General features: G+C 42.0%; 1 protein-coding gene across 1 annotated transcript; it reads left to right on the top strand.

Moving 5' to 3' along the window:
* Positions 1–4: 4 nt before the first annotated feature.
* Positions 5–27,288, top strand: RBM20 (RNA binding motif protein 20; the record flags this gene model as incomplete). Its single annotated transcript, XM_032694994.1, is given in 22 exon segments — positions 5–80; positions 83–232; positions 235–1,164; positions 1,167–1,213; positions 2,847–2,908; positions 3,064–3,155; positions 3,491–3,582; positions 7,402–7,545; positions 8,444–8,498; positions 8,501–8,574; positions 10,377–10,455; positions 11,244–11,438; positions 11,441–11,651; positions 11,653–11,947; positions 13,775–13,861; positions 15,288–15,435; positions 15,438–15,867; positions 15,869–15,954; positions 18,349–18,468; positions 19,198–19,248; positions 19,251–19,318; positions 23,193–27,288. Coding segments are annotated over 22 exon segments (3,603 nt in total), but the record flags the coding sequence as incomplete, so codon positions are not given.
* Positions 27,289–27,987: the final 699 nt, after the last annotated feature.

The raw sequence follows: 27,987 nt of genomic DNA, 5'->3' as shown, positions 1-27,987 counted from the left end.
GTGAATTCGGCTAACCCAAATCCTTATCCCTTGCAGTGCTGCCAAGCTCCTGGAAAAGAGCCCGTTCTCTGTTGGCGCCCCAACCCCCTGCTCCCCTCGCCAGCGAGCCTGCAGCTGGCCCAGCTCCAGGCACAGCTCACGCTCCACAGGCTGAAGTTGGCTCAGACGGCTGTTACCAACAACCCAGCTGCTGCCACCGTCCTTAACCAGGTTCTCTCCAAAGTGGCCATGTCCCCCCACTCTTCAACCAGCTGAGGCACCCCACCGTGATGAACACCCCACAGGGCCACGCCGCGGGGCCGCCACAGGGGCCCGGCATCGCCGGCACGAGGTTCCCCTCCAGCGGCATTGCCTTTCCTGCCCAGAACCCGGCCTTAGCCACACCGGGGAGTGGCCTGGGGCCTGTCCAGGCCCAGGCCCCCAATGCCATCGTCATGAGCCCCTTTGGAGGTGTCATGGCTCCAACGTCTGGCCAGCAACCCGTGGTGGTGGGCCTCAACAAGGCGGGTGCCTCCACGTCCGCCGCTGCAGGGGGCTTTTATGAGTACAACAAGCAAAATACCACCACGGCTACCCCTCAGGCGTACACCTCAGAGGGCGACCAGTCCAGCCAGCACAGCTTCCTCGCTGGTGGGACCCACACCGCTGCCTCGGCAGGAGGGCCACACTACGAGGGTCACTTCGGGGCTCCCAGCCAGCTGCAGCACGAGGCGTCGGCAGCATTTCCCAAGGAGTCCTATGGGGCGGCAGCGCAGCATGGGGCAGCACGGGCCTTCCCCAGCGACCCGCACACCAGCTCCCATTCGAAAGGAGATCCCGGCCCCGTCTTGCATGGCAGTGGTACAAGCAACCAGTGGGAAAATATCCCTAATTTCCCCAGCCAAAACAAGCCTGACCTCATGCCCAGCGACAGCCTGTGGCCGTCAGCGAGTCAGCAGCAGTATGAAATAAGAAACGAGCTGTACAACCCCGAAGAGCCGACACCTGACACAAAGTTCAGCGCGGCCGCCCCCCCCGCCTTCGGCCGCCTCAACCACAGCACACAGAGCTTCGGCAGCCCTCGCATGAGGCAGAAGGAGGAGCGGAGCAGCGGCGTGCCCGACCTGACCACTCGCTCCCTGCCGCCACACCAGCTGGGCGACCTCCGTGGCGTGGCCCCTCTCCACTTCCCCACGTCTGTACCCTGTGCGACAAGAAGATTTTCGATCTGAAGGTGGGTAGTTTTAGGGCATCCCTGGGGCACAGCTCAGACCCTTGAACAGGCTACAGGGTGGCTGATCTGGCTGTCAGCTCCTGCCACCCCTTGCTGCCAGTGTCCATCACAGCTGAGGTGCCCTGAGAGAAGCAGAGACAGAGTCATAATTCGGCTTCGGGTGTTGTGCATCTGTTTCATGGCAGTTACTGGGGTTTTGAGATCTGGTTTTGTTCCACATCTTGCCGTGAAAGATGAGATTACAGCACTGGCATGAGGTCTGGGCTGAGGTCACAGCTCACCTCATGGGCCCAGAGCGAGGCGGGGAGGAGCTTGAAGCTGATCCCCCAATTCTCAAACCAGTGTTGTAACCCCACGTCTGCAGTTTCATCTGCTTCTCCCTTTCTGATCCCAAGGGCTTCTCCCTAAGAGCTTTGTGGAAGCAGCTTGCTTACACAGATCAGCACATTTTTTGATAAAACTATTTTAATAATTCCTCTGTTGGGATCTCTTCCTCCTAGTATGTCTCAGGAAAATTTAGGGCTCAAGGTCCGCAGCAACTTTGACCTGGAAGCAAAGAAGCTGCTCAGAACATGTGTGCACACCGTGTTCCTACTTCTCTGTTACACTGCCAAGGGAGCTCTAAGTTCAACCTCACCCTCGAGAAGCAGCTTCCCAGATCCCCAGAGAGCCTGTGTGCTAAGTCATGTTATATAGATCAGGTCTGGAGATGACCGCTTTTGTGGCCCTCTGAGCCCCACAGCTATCCATGGGCTTTGACTGGTGTTGTTTCTGCTGGTGAGCCCTGTACAAGTCCCTGTGACCTTTTCTATCATATCACAGGACCAGCACCTAACCACAAAGGCATGTATTCTCATGCTCATGGTGGCCTGACAATAAAATGACAACAGCATGTATGTAGAAAGGAAAATGGACAGCAAATGAAATAGTACCTGATACTTACACACCCTGGGGCTTTGGGATATTTGAATATATTTGCTTTCAACTTTCCCTTTTACTCTTTTAGCAACTGCTTGCAAAAGGGTTTGCTGTGATTACTGCAGCTACAGGGCTGGGCTGAAGTAGCCCCTGTGTAGGGCATGCTGGGCATTTCTTTTCATTAAACATTTAGAAAGAGCAGGGAAAATGTTATTACAGTGAGTTCAGTGGGTCTGTTAGATGGTGTTTAATGCACTGCCTCAGTTGGATCATAGAAGTGTAAATAGCTGAATGTACCTTGACAAATGCTGCTAATCTATTGAAATAATAAGCAGCGTTGTGGCTGCCCTGAGTACTGAACACCTTCTTTATGGACATTGCAGGAATTGAGGGTGCTTAGCACCTTGCAGGATGAGCTCTTCAGCTAGAGTGAAGTAACTTAATTATTTGAAATATACTGAATTTAAAAGTAAATACAGAGAAGCTCTGCTTTTGTAAAATAACCTATAATTTAACCTACAAATAATGAAAATGCATGTGAATAATGCATTGGATAAATAATAATGCATTGGATGCTTGGCTCCAGCATCACATGGTTTGATCTTCAGCATCTCAGTATTGGTTTTAGAATAAGGTAAACTGAACAGAGGAATAATCTCTTTTAAATTTGTCTCAGGATTTTTCCTGTGCTCATCATTTCTTTGTTTCAACATAGGACTGGGATCAGCACATTAAGGGAAGTCTTCACATCCAAAAATGTATGGCTTTTTCAGATAAGTAAGTATTATTTTAGAGTCACTCTTCAAACTGAACTGCTAACAGAGCGTTGCTTACTTCAGTGGCTTTACACTGGAATTTGCTGCCTAATAATTAAGCTTGAATATTTATGGCACATTATGCATGCTTCTAAAGTTCTTTTCTTTCTTTTCCAGCACTGGTATCCGGTGTATGTTAAGCTCAGCAGATGGAACATTGCATTTATCACCAAATAATGCAGCAGTTTTCAATCCACCTAGTATCGAAGGTAAATGGTTGTTGCAATAGTTAAAACCAGTTCTTTTAATTGAAAGGGAATTCACTTTCTGGGGAGAAGTGGGCTTTTTAAATGAAAAGTGATAAAAGTTTCCAAGGAAAAATTTTGAGAGGTTGTGCACAGAAAGGCTAAAAGCCAATACTGTGCCTTTCTAAGTATGAATTTATTTTTCTTTCAAACAGTGACTGGTTTTTACAGTACAACAAAACAGTGTATAATTTGGTGTAGAGGCTATGAAATTACTTATGTAAATGGGGCACTGCTAATGAGCACATTAATGCAGTTGATATTAGTCAAGATTTTCATGTGTGTAATCCATTATTTAGATTATCCACCAAATGTCGGCACATCTTTTATCACTACGCCAGCAAGATCCTTTGGCCAGCCAGGTCCTACATTTTCTTCTCCTCCATCAGGGGTAAGAGTGAGTACCTAAGCAAACTGATCTCTGTGTCAAGGTTCTTGTAGAAGTCACTTCTGCTTACTGGAATTTAAACCCCGAGGGCTTCCTTTCAAACAATAATGAATATTCAGTCTGTTATTTCAACTTCCCTGCAGCTCTTTTATGCTTTTGATTTTGGCCAAATATGAGCTTGATTGTAGTTTTTGTTTTGTTTTGTTTGTTTTCCAGTGCTAAAAGTTGTTTTCTTAATCAGGGATATTTGGGCAGCTGGGTAAATAGTTCTGTTGGTATCCCATTGACCTTTCTCCCTCATTTTCTGAGTCGTTTCAACCAGGGAGGTCAGCTTCAGCTTGGAATGAATATTGGATTAGTCTTTAGTTACTCTCAGTATCTATCCCATCAAGCAGCCTTCTATTTCTCTGGTTATTTATTTATATCAATTACTCTCTGCCTCTCCCACGCTGGGGTCCTTCTCCTGGGTTGCAGTAGTGGCAAAGACAGTGGCTGCAGCTTCACTGTTATTCACCTGGAGGTTCCAGATCAGTTCATTATACTGGACTAATTTTCCTTAGTTTCTTTAGTGTAGTATTTATCATCTGCTGCCACTGCTGGCCTATCAGAAAGTTTGCTTTGGTGTAGAGCCTTCCATGGTTTAGGTGTACTGGTCCCCACCCTGCATTCAGTACAGGTCCCCAGTTATATTGCTCTAATGCACACTTGAATTCCTAGCTCTAATCAAAAAATGCCAGAAAAAAACCCCCCAACATTAGAATTGGTTCTTACACTAACAAAACAGAAAGATTTTAGAAGGGGAAAAAAAAAAGGCGAATCATATTCATAATGAAAATACAAAGTTAGGTTAAAATTAAACTCATCACATATCAGAAAGCTGCAGCTAAAGCTGGAGACACCAAGAACTTATGTTAGGGCGTTCATGGAATAGCAGCAGTAATCCAGGGGTTCAAGTTTTCACCTTGTTAGCTTTTGTGTATATATCCTGATGTGGTCTCAGACACTGAAAAGCAAGGCTGAGTTGTGTCCCTGTGCCACTCCGGTTTGCAACAGGCATTGCTTACAGGAAGGTCACCCAGATTTCCTTAATCCAACCAATTTTCTACCGTGCAGTTTTACTGTGCAAGAGGTTATTTGAAGGGGTTTTAGTTTCTGCCTGTCACAGACACTGTGTGTGCAGGGGAGCAAAGAGCAGAGCTGCTCATGACAGCTGCCTCCAAGGTCAGAGGTGGAGTAGCAGCGGGTGCAGAGGAATGTTCCTTTTCATCATGTCTGTCAACTTCTCAACAAATGAAATTACTGCTAATACCAGTGTCATTTCTCTTAGAATCTGTCACTATTTATCATTTAAGCTGCCTGCAGAAATCCTCTTCCCGAATGACCTGCAGTATTATGAGAGATAAAAGAAACAATAACTTTGATTTTCCTGTAAATCCTCTTTTTCTTCAGAAGCTCATCAGATGAACAGGGAGCTATATTAGAGGTGTTAAGACCGAGTTTGCCAGCTGTCATTCACTCTGCAACCCAGGTGGCTTATAATTTATTGCACCTTTGCACGGTAGTATTCACTTTCAGCTAAGCTGCTGCCATTTAACTGAGCAGTGGGAGATTATACTTGACCCTGCATGTAATCATAAACAAAGTGTTCAGATTTCTGGAAGGGCTTGCTCTGTGCTGTCCATCTGCAAATAACTCTATCTGTCTTTAAAAGGCAAATGCTGCCAGTCTTGACTCGGGCATGGAGAGACAGCACTGGGGAGATGAGATTGGCCATTTCTTATTGTCTTTAAAAAAATTCATGTGAAGCTTAAGAAAGGGATAAAGAACTTGAAAAACAAGAAGTAAACAAACAAAAAACTGTAATAATTTGGTGAAATAATATTACAAATTATATGAGGTGCATTTCACTACTGTGCATCTTTTTTTTTTTTTTTAATATCATTGGTAAAAGCTGCATTGGTAAACCCCCATAGACATCAGTTACAAAGCAAGTTAACTTAGAATCTTATTGAAAAATGCATTCAACACCTGTCACGCGACAGCTCCTTTAACTTCCTGATTGTGGATTTGGAAGCTGTATATTCCTTTTCTGGCTGTGATTTACAGCCCTATTTAATGAATAGATCCAATTTAACTGCAATCAGCTGACAAGATCATTGCTTGATATAGCCTGTTGACTTCTGGCATGAGTATGTGACTACTTCTTAATCATGAATTACAGCAGGTTTATGGCATAGCATTTTAATTTAAGCCATTGCCAATTGTGGGGAAGTGGTAGCAACTTACAGTTGTTTGATTTAACGTACTGAGGAGCATGTGTTGGAACATGGGCTCTGGAGCCAACGTAGAGAACAGCCAAGTCTAGTCCCATAGAGTCTTACACACCATCTTTTACCAGATCTAACAAAATAAACAGAAGATGCCCAGTAACCTGGGGTGTTTGTGCACTGGGACTGCGTTTGCTGTTTCCTTTTCCTCTGCTAGCTATGGTTGTGTTCTTCTGTTCTGTGCTACATACTGCCATGCCAGATACATACAGACATCACTTCTGTTCAAGTGGAGTTGAGTTGCTTCATCTTTTTCTCAGGATCAGATCTTTGTTATTTTTCTGCTAGAGAAAATATCTTACTTATGGACTTCTGCACTTCTTTGACTTACCTTACACACCTGGGCAGGCTCTGTGAGATGCAAGCTGAGTAGCAGACCACTGTATAATGCAGGGTCTTGCTGCAGCAAAAATACACAAATGGTTAAGTGGTGAAGCCTGGAAGGAAGGCAATGAGATGAAGGTGTAAATAAGATAACATTAGCTCTGTAACTTGTGAACTTGCTGACAAGCCAAACATTTGTGATGGCTCTGGTGAACTTGATCCCACAAGATTACGTGATTTGCATCTTCCCTTGAATGGCACAATTTTAATTGAAGGTAGAGTTACTTCTCCAGCAAAATCCTAACAGCAGAGGTCATAAACATAGAAGTAGTCTGGAAAGATTTAATCCCGTGTGACTGATCTGTTGCTTGTCATTAGCTGGGGTAAATTAACTTTCTGTCTGGGTATACCCTGATGCCTCTTTGCATAGAGAGTGTAGAGGTTGCTTTCCATGTCAGGGAGATGGGCAGTTCTTTGGGAACTGCCCCAGCACTCTAAAATAGACTTCCACCCTTGGAAAGCAATTACCACTCCGGTGCTATGGGCCTGTGCCAGCCCAATCTGGGAGATGTGGTCACTTGTCAGTGACCAATTTGGGAGACGTGTCCAGTGGTGACTGTGCCCCCAGGGCAGAAGTCCCTCCTACTGCATGTTGTTGCAGTGAGAGGGGCAAGTAGAAGGTTTGCTGACTCGAGGTAGAGCTGTGTGTCCTCTCACGAGTTAAGTGAGATCACTTTTACCCCTGACCCAGTCTTTTCCACTGTGCTGGAAGAAAGATTTAAATTCAGCCCCTGCCATCCTGAACACCTCTGTAGTCGCCTAAACTGATTTCTGACATCCATAAATTCAGCAGGGACTGCAGTGAGCAGTTAGTTTTTACAGCAATATCATTAATCCTGTTTGAAGGGGAGCATCTCCTCTAGAAATCCTCTCTAGACTTTGTAATATTCAGGGATGGAGACTCCATTGCAACCTGCACTGCAGTTAAACATGTATTTCTAAACATTTGTATTTCTAAACCAGGATGTTAAAATGCAAGTTTTTAAAGAAGAATATTTGTCCTTAATAACAGGTACACAGAGCAGAGCATTTTTTGCAAAAATGTAATATCTAATCTAGTGGATTGAATATCTAAGATAAAAGCATTGGTTTGAGTTGGTTTTTTTCCCAGTTCACCCAGAGGAAATCTACACTGGGTCGAGTTGTTCACATCTGCAACCTCCCTGAGGGAAGCTGCACAGAGAATGATGTCATTAACCTGGGCCTCCCATTTGGAAAGGTCACCAACTATATCCTCATGAAATCCACTAATCAGGTACTGTGCATTTAGGGCACCAGTATTGACATCTATTGTCTTGAAGACAGAGTGTTTGGGGAAAATCTCTTATTTTATAATAGAAAGTTATATATAAAGCCTACTCCTAAAAAAAAAAAACAGTTGGTGTTCACAGAATGAGATGACAACAGACACAACATGGCCACTGCCTCATAGTTCTTGTTAAAAAAAAACCAGAAATCTCAATGAAGAAGTGTTGTAAAACTGTGCTTTTAATAATATTTTTAAAGGGAATAACTTGACTGCCTTCTCTTAGCCATTTAGTAGGGTTACTTTCAGACTTGTCTTATTCTTCATGGTAGCTTAAGTCTGCCCTAAGTAACTTAAGTGTACCAGTGGTGTAAGCTGGTAAGAGTAAAATATCTTCTCTCACAAACCTGCAGCAAACAATATGGTTGGAGGTAGAATCCACGCCAGTGGTCAGTGTTTGAAATTGTAGTGTTTCAAAATAACTGAATCACAGAATGGTTTGGGTTGAAAGGGTTTTAAAGACCATCTGGTTCTAACTCCCCTGCCATGGGCAGGGACACCTTCCACCAGACCAGGTTGCTCAGAGCCCCATCCAGCCTGGCCTTGAACACTGACAGTCAAGAAAGATTAGATACCAGTCATTCAGTTTTTAACTAAACTGGCTTTAAAGTCGCATATTGGCTTTAAGAGCTGGTTTGAAAACATTTCTTGCAGTTAAAAGAAGGCTGAGAAAGGGACCAAATGTTACTGTTTCAGCTTCAGGCCTGGAAAGCTACCCAGTTTTGTACTATCAAGACGTTTTGCATAGGAGAAATCTAAAGGAAACTTATTTTGCTGCCTTTTCTCCCTCTATACTTCATATTTTTAATAATGTAATGGATTGTAAAGTTCTCCCCATTTGTGCTAGGCCTTTCTGGAAATGGCTTACAGTGAAGCAGCTCAAGCCATGGTGCAGTACTACAAAGAAAACCTGCTATGATAAATGATGACAAGTTACTTATTAGGATGTCTAAAAGATACAAGGAATTGCAGCTGAAGGTAAGATAGTTATTCCTGATCAAATTTCTGAGTTTCTGTGGCATGTCCTGGAGAATACATCTAAAAAAAGTCTTTGCTGATTACTGACTTCTAATTGAAGTTTTATTATTATGGAAAAGAAACTAAGAAAGATAAATTAACAAATATTTGAATGATATTTTATACTTAGCTGCTTGGTTTTGTTCTAAATTTTAACTCTTAGAAGAGACCCCATTTTCTCTAGTCCACTCAAACCATTTCAAAAATCCCTTCTGAGCTTCTCTCCTCACATTGCTTGGTCTAAAAAGGTCTAAAACACAGCCATGTGTAAGATACAAGATGTCAGCAAAAAAGGTTGTCTGGTCCTTTTAGTCAGGCATTAAGCCTGAAGCAATGTCTTTTTCACTGCTTACATGCTTGAGCCATAGTACAATCTTGATACCAAGCAGTAATGGCTAAACAGCACATCGATTTCTTTTTATTTCCTTCTTGTGAATGACCTAAATTAAAAAACACAATTTTTTTTTTTTAAATAGAGTCAGAACAGAGCAATAGCCTTTAGACTTTATCTGTAGAGTGTGTGACAGTTCTGTTGTAGACATCTGGGTGATGTCCAAAAATCACTGCTCTTGTGAGAGTATTTATGAAGGCTTATCTACTGCCATGTGTAATGCTAAGAGGGTATTTCTATTTCATGGTAACTTGGACCAGAACTGGTAATGCAGAGCTTAAAAGCTCCATATTGTATTTACTAACATGGCACGAAGTTATTTTATAAAACAGCTCTGTAATGTTCCAATTTAAGAGGCCTTTTATGAGCCTTGAGGAAAAACAAGTAACTCAGATGGTTTGGTCTAACCTTTGGGAAAGTCTCTTTTCTCTTGTACCTGTGTAATGGTTTAAGGAGACTTAAAGGAGTTGCCAGAAGTTCATAAACCAGGGCAGTCTTTCCAGGTGTGGTACATTGAGGGATTCAGATGTTAGGTAGTGGAGGCTGTGCATCTTGACGCAGAGGCAGGAGTTACCGAGGAGAGGTGGTGGTTTGCCAAGATTTCAGGAAGATTTTTCTGCTTTTTCAATGGCAGTTTTTTCAGGTTATGGAATTACTTTGCTCTACATGAGCAAGCCAACAAATAAAAGCACAATGTGGAAGGGGGAATATGCATGAGCTATTTACCACTACAAACTGCTGAGTTCCTGCATGATTATGTTGCTCAGCTGTGCATGCTCCAAGTGTTTGACAAATTGCATGCACTCCAGCCTGTGTAGTGCATTCTACGTAAATGATCTTGAATCTCGAGTAATCAACACTCCAGTACACATCTTTCTTGCACTTGGCTTTTCTGAAGCTCTCCTATCTAAGCATGGTCTTCTAGAGCTATACTGCAGAATGAACTGACTCTGAGATGAAGATAAGGCAGTTCATTCCCAGAGGATGAGAGATAGGCTGCTATACATATTTAATTCCATACTAGAAAAATTGTCTGTTTTGTTTCCTCTTAGATCCAGTTCCTAGAAAATTCTCTGTAGTGATTGTGTAACAAGGAAGGACGAGCCAGTTTTCAAAGCCTGTCATAGCAGCCAAGTATGAGGAGACAGTGCTACAACGTAATGGAGCAAACTTTCCATTTGTATCATTTTACCGCTTTGATCGTGTTATTGAGAAACCAGCTGCAGAAAAGAGTGTAACCACAACACTGAAACTAAATATTTCTGAGCAATAGTATAATTGAATGCATGGATACTGTTTCTTGAAGGACAAATAACCTATATTAGCTTGGAGAGTAGTGCAGCATGCTAAGCAGTTTCTTTGTTTTTGTTAGAAACCAGGTAAGAATGTGGCTGCTATCATCCAGGACATCCATTCGCAGAGGGAGAGGGACCTGCTGCGTGAAGTGACAGGTAAAGTTTCTCCACAGTTTGGAACTGGAAGTCTGTAAACCTGTAGGTAGAAGAAGCATTATCCCTGTGCTTCCCTCTCTTATTTCATTTGCTTTCCTAATTTGGATTTCACTTATAGAGTAGTGCGTATTTTTATATAGTCCAATGGTAGGTACAGGACCTGTATAATGAGATCAGATTGAAACTGTGCATGTTATGAAAATAAAAGATTTCTTTCCTACTGATGATGACTCAGAAAGTACGCCTGGCATGTGAAGAACGCAGAAATGAAGCTGTTCCACTCTCCTCCGTGTTGAGTGAAAAGCATAAAGGGTGGGGGTGCTGTGAGACCTGCTGGGAAGGAGTGGATTCAGATTAAAATGTATTTGGGTACATTTCTGATCTGCCTGACTTCTGGACCTTCTAGCAAAATTGGAAAGAAATTACAGTCCTGAAACATCTCTTTTAAACAGGTGGCCATTGTCACTTTGTCTCAGAGATGCCCTAGCTGAGTGAGTATTCAGGGTGCAGACATTAGGGTCATTGTAAAGGTATTAACATATTATAAGCTTTTAATGCTAAACCCCTATGAGATGCTTTTAAGAATGAATGAATATATTCTTGACAGTTCTGTGGGGATTTAGTTAAGCTCTGTGGATATGCCTTTTCTCCTATTCACTGTGTTTGCAGCTGTGCAGTGCATGTCTGTGAAAGGCCTGGGATCTCAGGTTCACAGTCTCCAGGGCAGTCCCCATGAGCTTCCAGTGTACAAGAACTTGGTAGTCAACAGTGGGTCAGCCAGTTAACAGCTGCCTTTTCCCTCTGCAGCAGGTATGGAATGGACAGGCCTCGCTCTCGCAGTCCCATCAGCCGCTCTCTGTCACCCCGATCCCACACTCCCAGCTTTACTTCCTGCAGTTCACCACACAGCCCAATGGGGACCAGCAGGACTGACTGGGGAAATGGGAGAGAGGCATGGGATCAGTCCCCATATTCTCGACGGGAAGAGAAAGAGATAGCAGAGAATGGCGAGAGAATGGGGATGAGAAGAGGGACAGGACTGACATGTGGGTACACGAGAGGAAACATTATTCCCGACAGCTGGACAAGTTTGATTTGGATGAACGGCTTGAAGGAGGCAGAGGACACCGAGAGAAATACTTAAGGACTGGTTCCCCTGGCTCCCTTCACCCTTTATCTGGCTACAAGAACAGGGAGTGACTATTACCGAAAATCCTCTAAGTCAAAATCTGACAAGTTTCAGAGGCAGCAGCAGGATGCACCTGGGAGATCTAAGAGAAAGGAAGAGGCAAAGTTAAGGGAACGCAGGCATTCTTACAGCGACGACACTGCCAGGGAGGAGGTGGCTGAACAGAAGCACAGCAAAGCATCTGAGGGCTCCAGGCAAAAACAAAGTGAGAAGAATAAGGTGAAGAAAGCCGAAAAAGACCAAGAAGAAGATGCTACTGCTGAAGGCAGTGATGTGAAGGAAATCAAACCACCAGAGAATGAGGTAAATAGAGATCTAAAAGTGTATTTAAAAGAAAGTAAATGCTGAAGTAATGTATTTTCTGAAATATCTTAGAGCATATGTTGTAGGTGTTGTGCCACTGACATGAAATGTTTTGCCATGATAAAATCACAGAATATAGTCCTAGAAGAGACCTTTGGAGGTCCTCTTGTCCATGTCTTTGCCCAGATCATGCAGATCTGTTAACACATTGCAGTGTTGGGTATACTATCATTCTGTGTCAAGCACAGAATCTTTGGGTAACCACTGAGGGGGTAGGACAGACAGCTGAAAACAAAACCAAGTGACAGTGTGCTGTTTGTATGCAGGTTGTATGTGCAGGGGCAATTGCCCTCCTGCTCTCTAAGTCTGTGCAGAATACCCCATAGCTGCTCTGCATAACCTCTTTCCACTCAATGAGGATTGAGTTATCTGAGAATTAAGTGATATTTTACATAGGTGCACAATATTTGTAGGACGATACGTGGAAATGGTTGTTTCACTACTAAATGGGGAATGAACTTTATATGAGGACATTTTCTTTCTGGATAACTCAAAAGAGTAATTGGTTTCCATTAATCATATGTCCCTACTCTCAACTGTGGTAGGGACAATTCACACCACTCCTTTCAATGTGCTGGCAGGAATCTTCTCCCATAGCAGAACCACTGAATCAGCTTACCTGTAAATTACGGGATCTCTGGAGAAATACTTCCAGTTGTAAGGTGGCAATGTTTGTGGATTTGATTCTCCACTGGGAAAAAGTGGGAGGGGGAACAGATCAAGATGCCTCATTTGCTCAGTCTCAGTACAGCCCATACTCATATCCCCACCCTATGGGGATCTGGTTACTGGCTCTTGGCCACCTTGCCTCCCCCAGCTCCCACGTGATACATTGCCACCATCCACCCCCAGGGCTGCTGGCACGGGAGGCTGCAGAGCTGCTTGGCTGACCAGGGCTCCATTGTCGGTTGTTTTCAGCTGACCTTGTGTTTGTTCTTCTCATGCGAGGGCAAAGTTGATGGAAATCTCTAGATTTATAACTCAGCTGGTCCGTACCAGCTGCAGCACTACCTCATGCCACAGATATGTGTGTTTGTACCATCTTTTATCATCTTTCTCCTTTGTCTGACATTTCACTGTGACGTATGATTCCTTGGGAGGAGATGTCAGAGAGAAGTCAGACAGCATTCTAAATCACCAGTGTTGCACACTCCTCTGCATGTTTTTCAAGTTATTTTACAGTAGCTTTGCTAAAGGCATACCTCTCCAGGGACTACTGCTAGTCATTTATTTCATAAGGAAGAAGTAGTTTTGAATGTCTTGAACTCACATGTTGCTTTGCCCCGTTTTACTAACTGCCAGATAGTACTGTGGTTTTGTTCTTCCGAGTTATGAACTGAGCAAGCAGTTGAATTCTCAACTGATCCTACATCAATGAACAAAGCTATTAAGGTCTTCTGCAGAGTTTTAACACTGCTGCTCTCCTTACCATGTCTGAGCCAACATAACAGATACATAGAGAACAGAGGAGTGGAGGCTGGAAATTTTAATGAATTGACATTCTCCCCCACCTGTCTTCTAGCCAATTCTGTGATATAAATTACACCTCTCTAATTTTGTTTAAAATTCTTTTCTTAATTCTTATTTGTGCAGCTCTGCTAATGGAATCTAATTTGCCTTTTCTCACAGCCTAGTTGACTTGCATAAACTTTAGAAATAAAGAATGACCTTGTGAGTGACTTTGATTCTCTAAACCCAGAATAGAAACATACTAGAGCACCACTGTGTGTTGCTATACGTGTATATGTATTTATTTTAGCTTGAAAAAGAGAAGTTCCAGAGAAGAGCTCACCTTCAGATAATAAACAAGGAAAAGAATCCGGAGAGGTTCTGGAAAACACAAGAAAAGAGAAGGTTGGTGACACATTGTTAGTGCAGCTATATGACCAAATGAGTAAAACCCCAGGTTTGGTAGCACATTTTCCAAAATGAAATATTAACCCCCTATGAAGAAACATGTAAAGGGGTTGTAGAAGGAGGTTGTCTAAATTAACTTGCCTTATCTTGACCTTTAAGGGACAGCTTTTCCTGAAGTCTCCAGAACTCTTTTTTAGTTACTCTTTGCCCATGTACATTGCTTCACATGCACAGCCCTTGGCACTGGCAGCTGTAAGGAATGAATGCCCATGTGAACCGTGGAACTTTGCAAACCATGCCCAAAAATGGAGATGGAGTCAGTTAGTGGAGAAAGAGGGACTAATGATGAATACTTTTCAGAGCATTGGCCCTATGAACTATAGATAGTAGCCTCTTCTGATTGTTTCTGGTTTTAATTAAATAATGCCTTTACAGAACCCCTGCTACTGCATCATGGTCGGGAGAGCAATGTCCTTGGAATTCCTCCTTCATATCTGTAGGGTCATGGGTTGATGGTCAGATATGGAAGCTATTGATATCTGTTGCTGTAGAAAACTGATCTCCTGGCAAGAACAGTGTCAACTCACAGTTTTCATGCTGTTTTAGGGTTCTAGGAGGGAAGTGTGGGAATGGCCAAACAGGAGGAGAATACAGATTATTAATAGATTATGTGTACACAAGGAGTCTGGGAGTTGAAATCTAAGCTGCAACTGTGTCTTAGAAGTAACATATACCTTTTAATTCTAAGACTTCTGAAGTCCAATATTAGTGTCTGAGTCCTACAAGTCCATAACTGCATGAATGAGTTATTTCAGAATATGTACCTTGGAGTATAATTGTAAACCTGATTTTTCTGAAGGTTTAGACCAGTCTCTACCAGCACGGTCCCTGGCAGAGGACTCTTGCTGGTGAAGGAAATGACTGCAGAAGGAAGCCACATCTTCTCAGTCACCTAGGAATTTAAAGGACCTAGTCCAGCCAAGTGAAAACCTCAGCGACTTGACTGGGGTTCAGTATGTTTTCATTGCACTGATATGGAGGTAGAGGAAAGGGAGAGGTTCTTTTCCTTGAGTATCACACAATAGCATCAGTTGCATAATAAAATGTAACAGGTTGTGCCTTGCTCTACTGCTTACAGAAAAGTAAGAAGCAGGAGACTGGAGAGAATGTAATCCCCAAAGCAGTTACAGAATCTCCACAAAATGAAGTTTATGTGATAATTCAGTAGAGATTGCTTGTCTTTGTGCATAAGGTTCAAAATTACAACACTCAGGCATATTGTTCTTTGAAATAATAACGCAAGGAGGGTTAGGCATGGCCAGACCAAGTTTCTTCCTGATTTCAAAGCCCACTTTTTAACAGTGTTGATCCATAATCACCAATCTCGCAAATGTTTGTGACCAATCTCTCATCTTTGTGGCAGGACCGAGACTGGGAGAGTGGAAGTGAAATAGAAGGTGAGACCTGGTATCCTGCTAACATGGAGGAATTAGTGACAGTAGATGAAGTGGGAGAAGATGATTTAATTATGGAGCCTGATATAACTGAGCTTGAAGAAATAGTACCAGTTGATCAAAAAATAAAGCTGCTTCAGAAATGTGCCCCTGTATGTCAACTGTGTTAGAACTGAAAAACAATCACAGCCACTTATCCAGGAGTGAAGACAAATTTGCCCATAAAGCTTTAGAAACAAATTTGAGAACAGCAAAAGGCAGTGCAGCTTCTAGCGGCTGTCAGGATGATGATGAGGATGATGGTAATGATGATGCTGTAACTGAAGCATCAAGCCTAAATCTGGACCCTGAACAGAAGCCAGAGGAATGGAAAGAAGACCAATCTGCTAAGGAGCCTGATCCCCAGCAGAAGGAAGGAAAAATTGATAAGAGCTCTGACACACATTTAGAGCCTGAAGATCACCATATACCTTCTGCTCATCTGAAAGAAGAGACTCTCCAGCTCTCTGATGCATTTATAGATGATTACAAACAGATGGGATCACAAGGATGAGAGCAGACAAGTTACGGAAACGCTTGTTAAAAACACCAGTGAAGAAACAAGACATGGAAGCCAAGAGTGTCCAGAGGCCAAGGGTAACTACTGCTTTTTTTCTCTTCAGCCCGCAGAGAGCCTTGCATATTTTCTCTGACAGTAGACTGAAATTTATTGCTAACGAGAATAAGTGTTGCTAATAGTATCAGGACTTGTCCTTGGAGCCGCTCAGTAAAAGAACCCCAGTGGCTTTGGCCAAGCTAAACCATTAGAGCCTCTTAGCTGAATAGTGTAAAGGAAATATGATAAGCAGCTTGCAAGCTTTCTAAAAGGCATAAGCTGCTATAATTGTCATGTCAAGGTTCACATGAGTTTAGCTGAAGTCTTTCAGTGCCTTGCTAAATTTATTTTGAATTGTCAATGAAATGAGTGACAGTCTCTGAAGGTCAACAGAAAAGTATCTGTAATGTCTGGCTGGCTCCTGGACAAGGTGGGTATTCTTACACACTGTACTGAAGCATTAGTAACATGGAAATCATCTGTAGATTGTTACTTCTCAGGCCCTGTTCAACACAAATAAATACCTTTTGTCAGGACTTGCCTTATCATCTCTTATCTACTGCATTCTACCTTTAATATAACTAATAGGACATGCTGTGAGGTAGTGTCAATAAATATAATCGTAACTACATATTAATGTTTTAGCTGTCAAGAAAAGAGGGATCTTGAGTGTCTGAAAGTGAGTTCAGTTCCTCGTCACACTTTCAAATGATACTTGAGTGAATGGGCTGTGTACAGTGACATGAAGTAGAAAACAACAGACTGTGTTGGCCAGGAATGCTCTTTTGTTATTGCTGCCAGAGCCCATGTGAGGACAAGGGGTTGTGAAAAGCTGATGGAAGATTTTGAGGGTGCAGTGCTGGAAACATTTAATGTGAATGTCTGATTTTGAACGAATTTCTTCCTCCAGGATAAATTTCAAACTCACTTGGTTTTCAATACTTACCTGTTTTGCCTGAAGACACCTTGCCAGACTTGGTGTATTTGGCGATAACATTGCCATGCAAACTCCCTGGGACTGGGCATGGCAAAGCTGGCTACCCTGGGCTGCCCAGGCAGCCGGCTGATGAAGGAGTTGGATATCTCAGGAGCATAGTTACTTTAGTGTTTTCAGCATCTCAGCTTCCAGCTTGTCAGCAGGGAGCCTGGAAGCTCCAGGGCATCTCATGCTTCCCAGGTTTCTGACATGGACTTGATATCTGGGATCTGCAGTCCAAGACTCTGAGCCCTCTGCAAATGCAGCTGCCGGCTCAGAAGCACTGAAATCAACTTAAGTGGGACTTAGGTTTCCACAAAGGCCCTGGATGTCTTAAGAGCTTACTGGAGGTTTTCCAGTTCTCTGCTGCAGATTTGGAAATCTGGGATGGGCTTAAAATTAACTTGAAAGCCAACCAGTTGGGATTTTAAATTATTTTCTTTTAAAATCATTAATAGACATATTTAAAACACTGAAGAAAAATTCTTTCTCATAGCCAGAAACTGCAGATCTTTGAACTATGGACCTGAAAGACAGGAAGGGTTTGTTTTGGGAAAAATGTTTGTTTATGAGAAAATATCCCTTATCTAGGTGAAATTTGCAATGCAATAGAAATTTTGTCAGGGTGAGGGAACTAATTCTTGGTCTAAGAACTGAAGAATAGGTATCAGATCAGTTTATCTGTAATTCTGTTGCTCTGTGATAACAAATTTCTCTTTTTTAAAATAAAAGTAATTCATATGTTGAGAATCACAGGAAGGGAGAGCATCAGTTCTTTTCACTGGCTATATCTGCCTTAGCAAATCAATCCAGTGTTTTACACACCTTGAATCTCCTGCTGCATCCATTAATGTTGGTCAGCAGGGACCAACCATCCCAATCCTTCTAGCCAGGAACCAAAATCTTTAGTGGCTAGGAGCCATACAGCAGAAACTGTCCTTTGGAGGGCTGAGGATGGGAGAAGAATGGATCCAGGGAGAAGATGACAATGCTGCAGGGATCCTACAAGAGGCAGGTTTGGGAATTTGCTGTCACCAGGTCCTGCTGCCCTCACCATCTCAGGAGCCACTTTGTCAGCCCGGCTCCATCACTGGTCAAGCACTATCTCATGTGGTTACAGAGCTGCAGTCAGACCGTGCTTGTGCCGAGACACGTGTAATGTTAGAGCTCTCCTTAGAGATTAAAATAGGAAAAAAATACCCAAACGTAACAAGAAATTAGAAATAGAAAAATGGTGTACTCAGAGAAATAGGGGTGACTGCACAGTGTAGTACAGCTGTTGGAGTTGCACTAAATAGGCCTCTGATTTGAATGGAAAATTTTTTCCCAAAATTTACTTCATTTTTTTTCTCTCCAAATTTTACTTCATTTACGGATCCACCCAGAAAGTGCTCCCAAGAAGTTTACAAAAGTCTCTTTAATAAACTGCTGTCATTCAATATATTTATTCATTGTTAAGCAAATTCTAGGTACCTGGAAATGAGATCTCTGGAATACCCGGAGGTGGAATCTAAACAAAGGCACTCTCCACCAGGCTGGGAACAAGAGGACGTCTTCACCGAGCTCAGCATTCCCCTGGGTACGTTGGGCCGCCCACTGCAATACCCAGGGCTTACAACAAGATGTCACTTTAAGGCTACTTGCTATATTTATTTTCGGAACAGATGTGAGGAGAGTGAAGGAACAGGGTATATGACAGAGGGATAGCTGTTGAAAGAAAGGGTCTTTTGATTATAGATCATTGCTAATTTCATTCCAAATGAATGGTAAAATGTAGCTGTTAATGTCACTGGTGAGGTGAAATAAGTTCCTTTGAATGATATATGAAATATATGAAAAAGTACTTAGTAATTTAAAAGTCTTTGTCATAAAATTATTGACTATCCTTTCAATATAAGCAAAAGTATTGGGTTTACTGTGTAAATACTGATTATGAGTAAAACATCTGGAAGAAGTACATCCTAAAAAGCAATTTTGTAATTTAAGCATGAATTTACTGCTCATAAATACTATTGCTTTTCTAGCCCTTGAGGTTACAGAATGAAGTTTCCAGTCAATATTATGTGTGAGAAAGCACATTTTAAAATGTATATCTAAGAGAGAAAAGAAAGCTGTATTTGCAATGCACAGGATTTTAAACTGCAGCTCAGTATTGCAAAATTAGGGAAATTACAGAAGTGAATCCAGGATTAAGTCTTCCTGTCCCTGTCATTTAACTAAACAGCACCTTTTTCTTTGAAAACAAGTTATTGTGGGAGGGGTAAGGGTTTCAACTGACACTTTAATGTAATTCAGAATTTCTCAATAGGTGTGGAATTTGTGGTGCCTAGAACTGGCTTTTACTGCAAGCTCTGTGGACTCTCTACACAAATGAAGAGACAGCAAAGACAAGTCACTGCAGGAGTACTGTTCACTACAAAAATCTTCAGGTAAAAACAGACTTGAAGCTACTACAACAAGCTCATGGAGTGGATTGTGTGTAAGGTAGAGGATGCAACAAAAAACTAGCTTTTACTCTGTGGACAGAATTCAGATGAAGTGAAATTCAAATAAGCAAACTTTTCAGTAGTTCCAAACGTTAGCACACTAATTTCTCACTCACAGATCCTTGAAATGAACTTCTGAATCATAAGTAAAATGGGGTCAGGTGATAGTTTGGTCTTCTATCTACATTTGACCCTTGTCACTAGCACAGCATGCAACTCAGATCTTTAATTCTCTGTTCTTGGAGGTCCCAGACGTTTCTGTCGCCAGGATGAGCCCTGCAGCAATCTTTATTATGTCTTAATTTCAGGAGCACTAAACATGTCACTTGTTCAATAGTGTTGCCAGACTTATTTTTGCCCTGGTGTGAATTTGTGCAGCGTGTTTCAGCACGCAGTGCTCCGTGACGCACAGGCATTTCCTGTGACCCGCTGAAATCACCCCCCTGCGCTGCAGAGCAGCCACACAGAGCACCACTGCTGAATAATTTCTATAAAGACATGCACAAGCATGTCATTACTTGTACGGTTTCCATAAGAATAACATGAGCACGTCAGCAGTTGACACTAGCACACAGAGACCACGTGTGCCTGCAGTTCAATGAAAAGACCCTGCCTTTATCGCTTTCTGATGCACTGTGTATAGGATCAGTCATGAGCATTCACTGCCCCATGCTGAGGACTCCTCAGAGAAGGTGGCTCTGCCTCTCAACTCCAGTCCCTGCCTGTGAGCAGGAGGTGTACAGTGCAGAAGACACTTGTGTTGGCATTCTCACTTGTGTTGGCATTTTCATACTCTTAGCAAAAAGTCATGAAGAGCAAAGCACAGCTGCTCCTCCTTTCTCTGTTCCTTCCCTCTGCCCACAGTAAATGCTGTAACTCTGCTTCTCTTCAAGTAATAGCTCTCTTTCCTTAGCTGGCTAGTAGGCATTGAGTTTTCCAGTGATGCTCAGAGTCAAATAATTTCTCTGGGAGAATTTTCTTCATGACTTTCCAGAAGTTCCATAACTGTAATCATACAAATGCCTCTAGCTTACAAAGACTGGGCCTGCAGCGCTGTGATGCTTGCTCATAATGGATCCTCCAAGTGCAAGCTTGAAAAGCAGGTGCCCGGTTTGCATGCCTTTTTGATGCTTCATACAAAAAAATCCAGAGGGATGCACCAGAGGTGGCACCACTCAGTGCAGGCTGTGCATCCCATGCAAGTTTGTCCTGAAGAAACTCATAATAAAGCAAAGGTAGCAACTCCAGCCCCTTCCCCTGGAAACCGGTTCCATGGAAGAAGAGGAATTTTTTTTTAATTTTCTAAGTTATTTCGTTTAAGTCATAAGAAAAAAGTCCAACTAAAACTGACTTAGTGTGAAAATAACCTCTTTTTCTCCCTGTTATGACATTTCCCTTGAGTGCTGTGGTTGATAACTAACACTGAGTGGAGATAAAAAAACAAAGACTGTAAAAGCTGTTAAAAATAAATCTGTCAAATGTGGTAATGAAAACAGACTGTTCTGTCGAGGCCTACCTCTTATCTTACTAAATACAGGAAGTAAATATGTCGGCCAACTTTTGCCTGCTCAAGTGGAAACTTAGCAAATTTAAATAATTGTTCTGTGTTACTAGAACCCTTTTAGTTGCAATAATGCTCACTTATGCACTTTGCAAGAAATGTCAGTCTTCTCCTGTGATGATGCAAGTTAATGAGTGTATCCACCAATATAGGAACTCGGAACTATGACTGTATGTGAAGCTATGAGAGTGCTGCTGCAGACTGTGTTTCTGTTCTCTTGCCTTCATCCAAATACCCCTTCCAGTGACAACAACGTTACAAATGCTGTCACGGCTTTGAGTCTTTTATAGCTGATTTGCTACTTGTTGTCTTTCATGTGATCTCCTTGAGCCACATGCAAAACGTATATTCAGTGTTTGGATTTGAATGCAAAACTAAACAGCTGGTTTGTCAGTTTTCTTCTAAAAGTCTTTTTTATATGATGACAATTTTGTCTTGATCTGAGTATAATGTCCCTTGAAGAATAGCAATTGCTGACAAAAAATCAAATGTTTCTTTGTCAGCCTTGCAGACTTTTTGCAATTTTCAGTTCTCTTCAGCTTAATAAATGATTTTCCCAGTCAGTGTTTATATTCATAGATCCACTGTGTTTCCATGTACAAAAAAATCCATCATTGGCCATCACTACCACAAAAAGCTGTCAGATTCATCTGGTGGAAGCTACCTTGACAACTCAGTGCAGCATTTTATCCTGTTTTCCAGGCATTCATCAGAACTTGTATTTCAGTGAAAAAAAAGGCACAATTTTTGCTTGACTGCCATTTTGCTACAAATTAATCTGAATCTGTAAACTTCAAAACTGGTGTTTGTAGTACTCATGATAGATAAACATGGTGTATAAAACTCAGTCTTATTTTGATTGGTAATCATTAAAAACCAAAAATGCATGGGTTATCTAATCCAATGACAAGCGTTAGTGATTTATTACAGTTCATGGTGTACAGAACATGTCTTCCCGCCTTTATGGACCCTATATCTCTGCAGAATATTGTAATATTTACTCTGGCTTTCTGCCACATGGAATTTTGCACCCAGAGATCAAGAATGAGGGTTGTGTAGTTTCCACAGCCAAACCTCTACATACTGAATAACAAGGACGCAGTTGTCACTTTGTCACGGATATGTCCATTCATTAACAGCACTGAGACCCTTTCAGATGTACCTCTTACCTTCAAAACTTGTATTTACGTGACAGAACCTGGCAGTCCTAACACAGCTTTTAGTGTTTTTACATCCATTTTACATTTCACCTCTTCCCCTTGAATGCCAAAAAGCAAACTGTAGTCTGGGGGAATCCTACAAGTAGATAAAATTTTGCAGTGATGTGGGATGGTCTTTTCAAAACAAATCAGAATGGGTAATTAGCAGAAAAGGGAGTTTATGATCCTAATAATGTGCAGGTCAGTTATTCTTGCATGTGATAAATGTGTAAGTCATTAATAAGAATATCTCTGCATGATTATGCGGGAATTTCCCACGTGTCCCTACACTAGCTGCTGCTGAAGAAGCTTCTTTCCATCCATTTCTATGTCTGCTGACCATGAATAAATACTTTGAGCACCATTTTCAGACCCACACCCATTCATCATCCATTTTGTGTGCAGCTCTGCCAACTAAGAGCACTGCCAAAAGGCTGAAAGCCTCACTGGCCATGTCTGCTTTTTAAACCTCACTGAGTACTTAAAGCAGTGAAAGGCTTTATCTTTGAAAACACAATAAATGTAAATACTCCAGCCAAGCTGCTAAATTGTGTTAGTTATTACTGAGTGTGATTATTCCCTTAAAACAAAATGTACAAAAGGCGTATTTCTGAACTGGACACACTGAAAATGTAATATATATGCTTTAAATTGTGACTGAAATTGCATCCGTTTTCTGACATACCAGTACTTTCCTAGCATAATTCAGTTGACTCAGTGGAGTTAGTTCCTGCTCTATAGCACATGGGAGTACAGAATAGGTAAGGTCAAGTTACACAGACTGATGGGAGCAGAGGTCCTCCTAGTTCTGTCACTACTTCCCCTTGTGGCGCAGAGTGAACCACTGAATTTCTGAGGCTCTGAGTGTATTCACGTAGTTTGCTTGACACAGCCATATTTCCTGGCTTGAGCTTTCACCAAAGTGGGGCTTCTGTGTGCTTTCTTCCCTTTTGACATGCTGGAAGAGGGAGAGCTCTGAAAAGGCATAAAGAATTCCACGTTGAATATTTTCAGTTTTGGTAACAATGCTTTGGTTTTTTTTTTTTTGTGATTGCAGAAGTATCTATCCCAACTTGCAGAAGAGAGCCTGAAAATGAAGGAAGAAGGCAGCCATCTGCCTCAGGACGACACTGGCATTGTTCCTCACTTTGCAAAGAAAAAACTATGATGCAGATGAACTGGAAGAGCTATAATGAGTGAATGCTGATGTTTTATTTTTTTTTAATTTCTATGATATAACTGTCAATTTGCACTGTACAGAGGAGGGGAAATAAAGCATGTTTCCATGCATCTATGCCCAGAGTGCCATTAAAAACCAAAATGCCTGAAACTGTTTCCCACGGTGAAGCAATGCTGGCATATCTGTAAGAAGTGGAGCAATTCTTTCTCACACTCTGTGTGCTGGGAGTGGTTTCCTAGATTAAATCAGAATTCTCAGGGATTCTTAAAGTTTTAATTCTGATGTAACACATCAGGTCAGGCGGAGTACTTAGAAGCACTCAGCATCCTCCAGTGGACGCTGGAAGGAAAGGAGATGTGAAATAAATAGGCTTTAATGTTGCTTAAAATATCTTCAGCCATTTCACTCATTGCTCCAGTGAGAAGTAGGATTTGCATAGGACATTTAAAGCCATTGTGTTAAAACTAGTCAGTAGATGGCATAATGTAAACCCCATCAGCATCCACCTCCATGTCTTAGAGCTTGGTGAAATGATAAAATGTTTGTGTTGTTAAGTATTGACTGTACAATGCAGGTATTGTGAACACTGAGGGAGCCACAGTCTGTCCCAGGGACCTCACAGCCTGAACCCAGTACCACGCAGTTTGAATGCACATGCTGACAGCCAGCCTGCTCTGGTTTCAGCATTTTCCATAGTGTGGTCAGGATGTTCTCCAGGTACCACTGTGTTTGAAACTCTTGTTTTTGATAATTCTAAAGGGTGCCAACTTTGAGTCTTACAGACTTGAAACTCTCATGAGAGGCTTTTTAAAGTGCCACATGTTTGGACCATGTCTCTTTTAGACATTTTACTCAAGATCCTTGCTTTTGGGGTCTTTTTGTTTTCTTTAAAGCTTGCTTTTCCTCAGCTTGGCAACACTGAATTTTCCTGATTTTCATGGAAAGATGCCAGAATTTTAATATTGTTTTTGTATTTTATTTCCCTGAATTTTTTAAGGTGAATACAACTACTGATGGCTCACAGAGTGCTGCACTGAGAACACAGGATGCACCAGCAGCTCTGGCATTATTATGAGCTATTGTTCCTGCACAGTTGTTGCTTAGTATTTTGCGAAGTCCCTTTGAAATGCACTGTACAAGTTTCTGGTTCATTTCAATAGGGCTTTGTGTACTAAAGTGAATACTCATGCAAACCATTGCCAGAATTGATCTCAGAGTTTATAAAATGTCCCATGCAATCTGGGCAGATGGGGATTTGCAGGCGCATTTCCATTCTCTGCCTTACTCTAATAATCATCACAGTATGTTCTGTAAAATTTGCTGGTGCTGGATGTCCTGTTTAGATGTTGTGCAGAGGAAACAAATTCTATCCCTCTCTAATCATTCTATCCCTAAGAATGACATGGATGTTGCAAAATATTGCAAAGTGGCTAAATTGCCAAAACTGCTTTCACCAAAGTATTTGTGCCCTTATATCTTGTGCCATGCTCGTTCTCTGAGGTACCCTGTAGCCAGGCAGTGTGTCTCAGAGGTGCCTGGTGTTGTTGCCTGAAGCCCTGCTCCATTTCATGGCCTGTGCTTTCCACTCGTTTTTACCAGAGGTAGGTTCAGATTTCATATTTGGAATTCCTGCTTCTTGCAAGTTGAGGGATTCTTTGCATCCCAGATTCAGACAGGGCCAATCCAAAAGAAAAGGGGAAATGAAAAACGTTACAGCCTAAATCCTCCTTTGTCCCAACTCAAAGTATGTGAAGACTTGGGTCCATCTGTCATTTAAAACAACCTACATTTTTTGTTGTTTCCCCCATGGGGGAAAAAAAAAATAACAAACCAAACCAAACCAATATTGCAAACCAGGTATTTTTCCTTCAAGGGTTGGGTTTTAGTTTGACTGTTTGTTTTTCACATTGCAGTGAAACTTGAGCGCAGGGCTGTTAGGACAAGAGCTTGTATTGCAGGCTGTAAGATGATGAAAATGGCAGTAAAGATTGTGCAATTGTCTTCTAAAGTGCAGCTCTCATGTATCATCTGAATATGAAGTTCCCTTCATGCCCTTCAGCACAAACTGAGCACCAGGGAAGGAAATCACTACAAATGCAAGCATCAAAACTTTGAAGCTAACCCTGCTATCAAACTGGGGCTCTCACCGGCCTAATGGGAGCTTGTTAGACCATGTGGTTAAGCTTAATTGGACGTGAGACATAGCTGACTGTATATCAAAGTCATATGCCTCCAGCAACTTTATCCCCAGGTAACCTCAAATGAGAAAAGTATCACTGTTATTATTCTTTATTTGTATTGCAGTAGAAGCTACAGGTCCACTGCCTTTATTATAGGCAAGGCACAAATCCACAACAAAGACTTTCCCAGGCCAAAGAGCTTTAAATCACACTTTCTGAAAGCAGACAACAGGTGGATACAGGCAGGCAGGGAAAGCAGCAGGTAACCATGAGATTTTGACTGGCAGCAGAAGAATAATTAAAATGAGTGTTTACCCAGGGGCTTATTTTTGGATTTACAAGAGATGATTCAAACTACTTTTCCCCTTCTCTAGTTCTGAACCAGGTTCATTCCCATTATTCACAGCTTGCATTTAACCTCCTTTTTTTTCCTGGACAGTTGCATTAGAAGTGCAAAATCCCATCTTGATATAGTGGGTCTTAGAAACCTTCCCTATCCTTAGGGTTAGAGTTGCTGTTAGGGTCACTTCAGTTTTGGTCTCCATCTGGAGCTCCAAAAGCTGGAGTCTTGACCAAGCTCACCAGGAACTGTCAGGTCTCCAGATCCCCTGCTGGGGTCACGGGTACAGGCCCTTGCTTGTCACTGAGGAAGGAGGAGGCTCTAGATGGCATCTACGCCCTGTGCAGTTTCCTCTGCTGGAGGTAGATGACTCAGATGAGTGATGCAGAAGCAGAGCCCAGTCCTGAAGACGTGATCAGACCCAGACATTTGTAGAAATAGATTGGACACCCTGTCCCTTTGAGTTCTGCCCTGATACAACAGCAATCTTTAAAATCCTGGGAATGGCCAAACAGGCAATTCTTCTTTCTGAGAAGGTCCTTTCTCCCCCTAAACCTCAGCATTTGAAAGCAGTTAAAAGCAATCCCAAATCTCAACGAGCTTCTAACGATCCCCATGTTCAGTTTTCAGCCCGATGCACTTTGAGAACGTGGAGATAATCTCCTTCCCTCTCCAACAGGCCATCATGCAATGCTGACAGGCACTCAACTCCTCAACTTCTCTCTACTACCTATTTTGCTGAGGAAGAAGGCTGCTGTAGGCAGCCCCTTACCTTCCTCAGCTTGTGTAAAAATGTGTTGTTTCTTTTGGTTTATTATATTTAAAATCTTGACTTTTTTTAGTTGGCATAATTCTTCATCACTATAATCCACGCTGTTTATTTATATATCTATATATCTATATATATAGCACAAAGAAGGCTCAGGTCTAGCCAAACAAATATTGATATTTAATAAGGAGCTTCCTTAATATATACAAACCATTTCAACACATCTCAACCAAAGATTGCACTTTTTTAATAGGGACTGTGTTTTTCAACTTTGTGAAATCTGTATTGATCTCAAATAGTCTTTAATGTCAATCTGCAACTTACTTTCTTTGAAGTAAAAATTGAAAGAATTTAACATTTGCCCCATAAGATTAGACAAAGTTTCATATTGGCTTTAACACTAAATTAGTGTTAGGCTGGTTATATTCAGGGTTTTTTCTATTCTCTAAGGATTAAGGCTGTGATTTGTTGAATTATACTTGAACTGGACCAGATGTACTATTTATTGAGCTTATATAATCTTGTTAATTTAAGTTTTGGCTTGTAAACAGTTGGAATTTGTTAGTACTTGTTTAATTATGTAGGAACTGTCACCAGTATTAACTGATCTGTGTAACTGATTGCAAAGTGTTTCAGTTTGTGTTTCTTAAAAAGAAAGATTTTAATAAAGAGAATAATAAAGCATATACATTGGTGGGCAGTTGTCCCAGCAACAACTTCTAGCTTCCCAAGGGATCTATTAAAAATTGTAAATGAATTAAAGATAGTTTGGGGGGTAAGAAGGAAGCAAGGGGACAAAAGGTTTGCTTTTAAGTATAATTTCTACAAGTTGTGGTTCTTAGCAGGCAGCTCCCACTGTACAGACTGAGAGTGATTGCCATCATCTGGTGCTGAAGTTGAAGTGAACACATCTCAGTGGTTCACTCTGTAATTATTATTAACTGTTATTACCCACTCCTGTCCCTCTAGATATGTCCTTACTTCCCTTTTTCTCTTAATTTGTGACTGAACTGGGCAAGCTGTCTGTCCCCACTGGCTTTTCTCTGTCTCCATCCAGGCTATCTTCTCAGCCTTCTGAAAGCGCCATATAAAATCTTCCCCAGCCAGGCACTTTCTCCATCTCATCTCAACCTAAGTCCCCTGTTTGCCCAATTACTCTGTTTCCCTGTGCTCTCCCTCTGCCTTTGCTGGTTTTTGTTCTTTTCAGCAGACCGTCCTCCCTGGTGTGCCCCCAGCTGTACAGGGACCTTTCCCGCTCTCTGGCCTTCTCTCTGGCTCACCTCCGGCTCACCTCCGTTGCCACTATCCAGAGCTCCTGGGAGGAAGTAAAGCTCAGTCAGAGTGATGTAAAGACACACTTGTACTAAATATTTAAAGAATGCA

This window comes from Chiroxiphia lanceolata, chromosome 8, assembly GCF_009829145.1.
Source record: "Chiroxiphia lanceolata isolate bChiLan1 chromosome 8, bChiLan1.pri, whole genome shotgun sequence".
Classification (NCBI taxonomy): Eukaryota; Metazoa; Chordata; class Aves; order Passeriformes; family Pipridae; genus Chiroxiphia; species Chiroxiphia lanceolata.
This window is presented reverse-complemented; position numbering and strand designations above follow the sequence as displayed.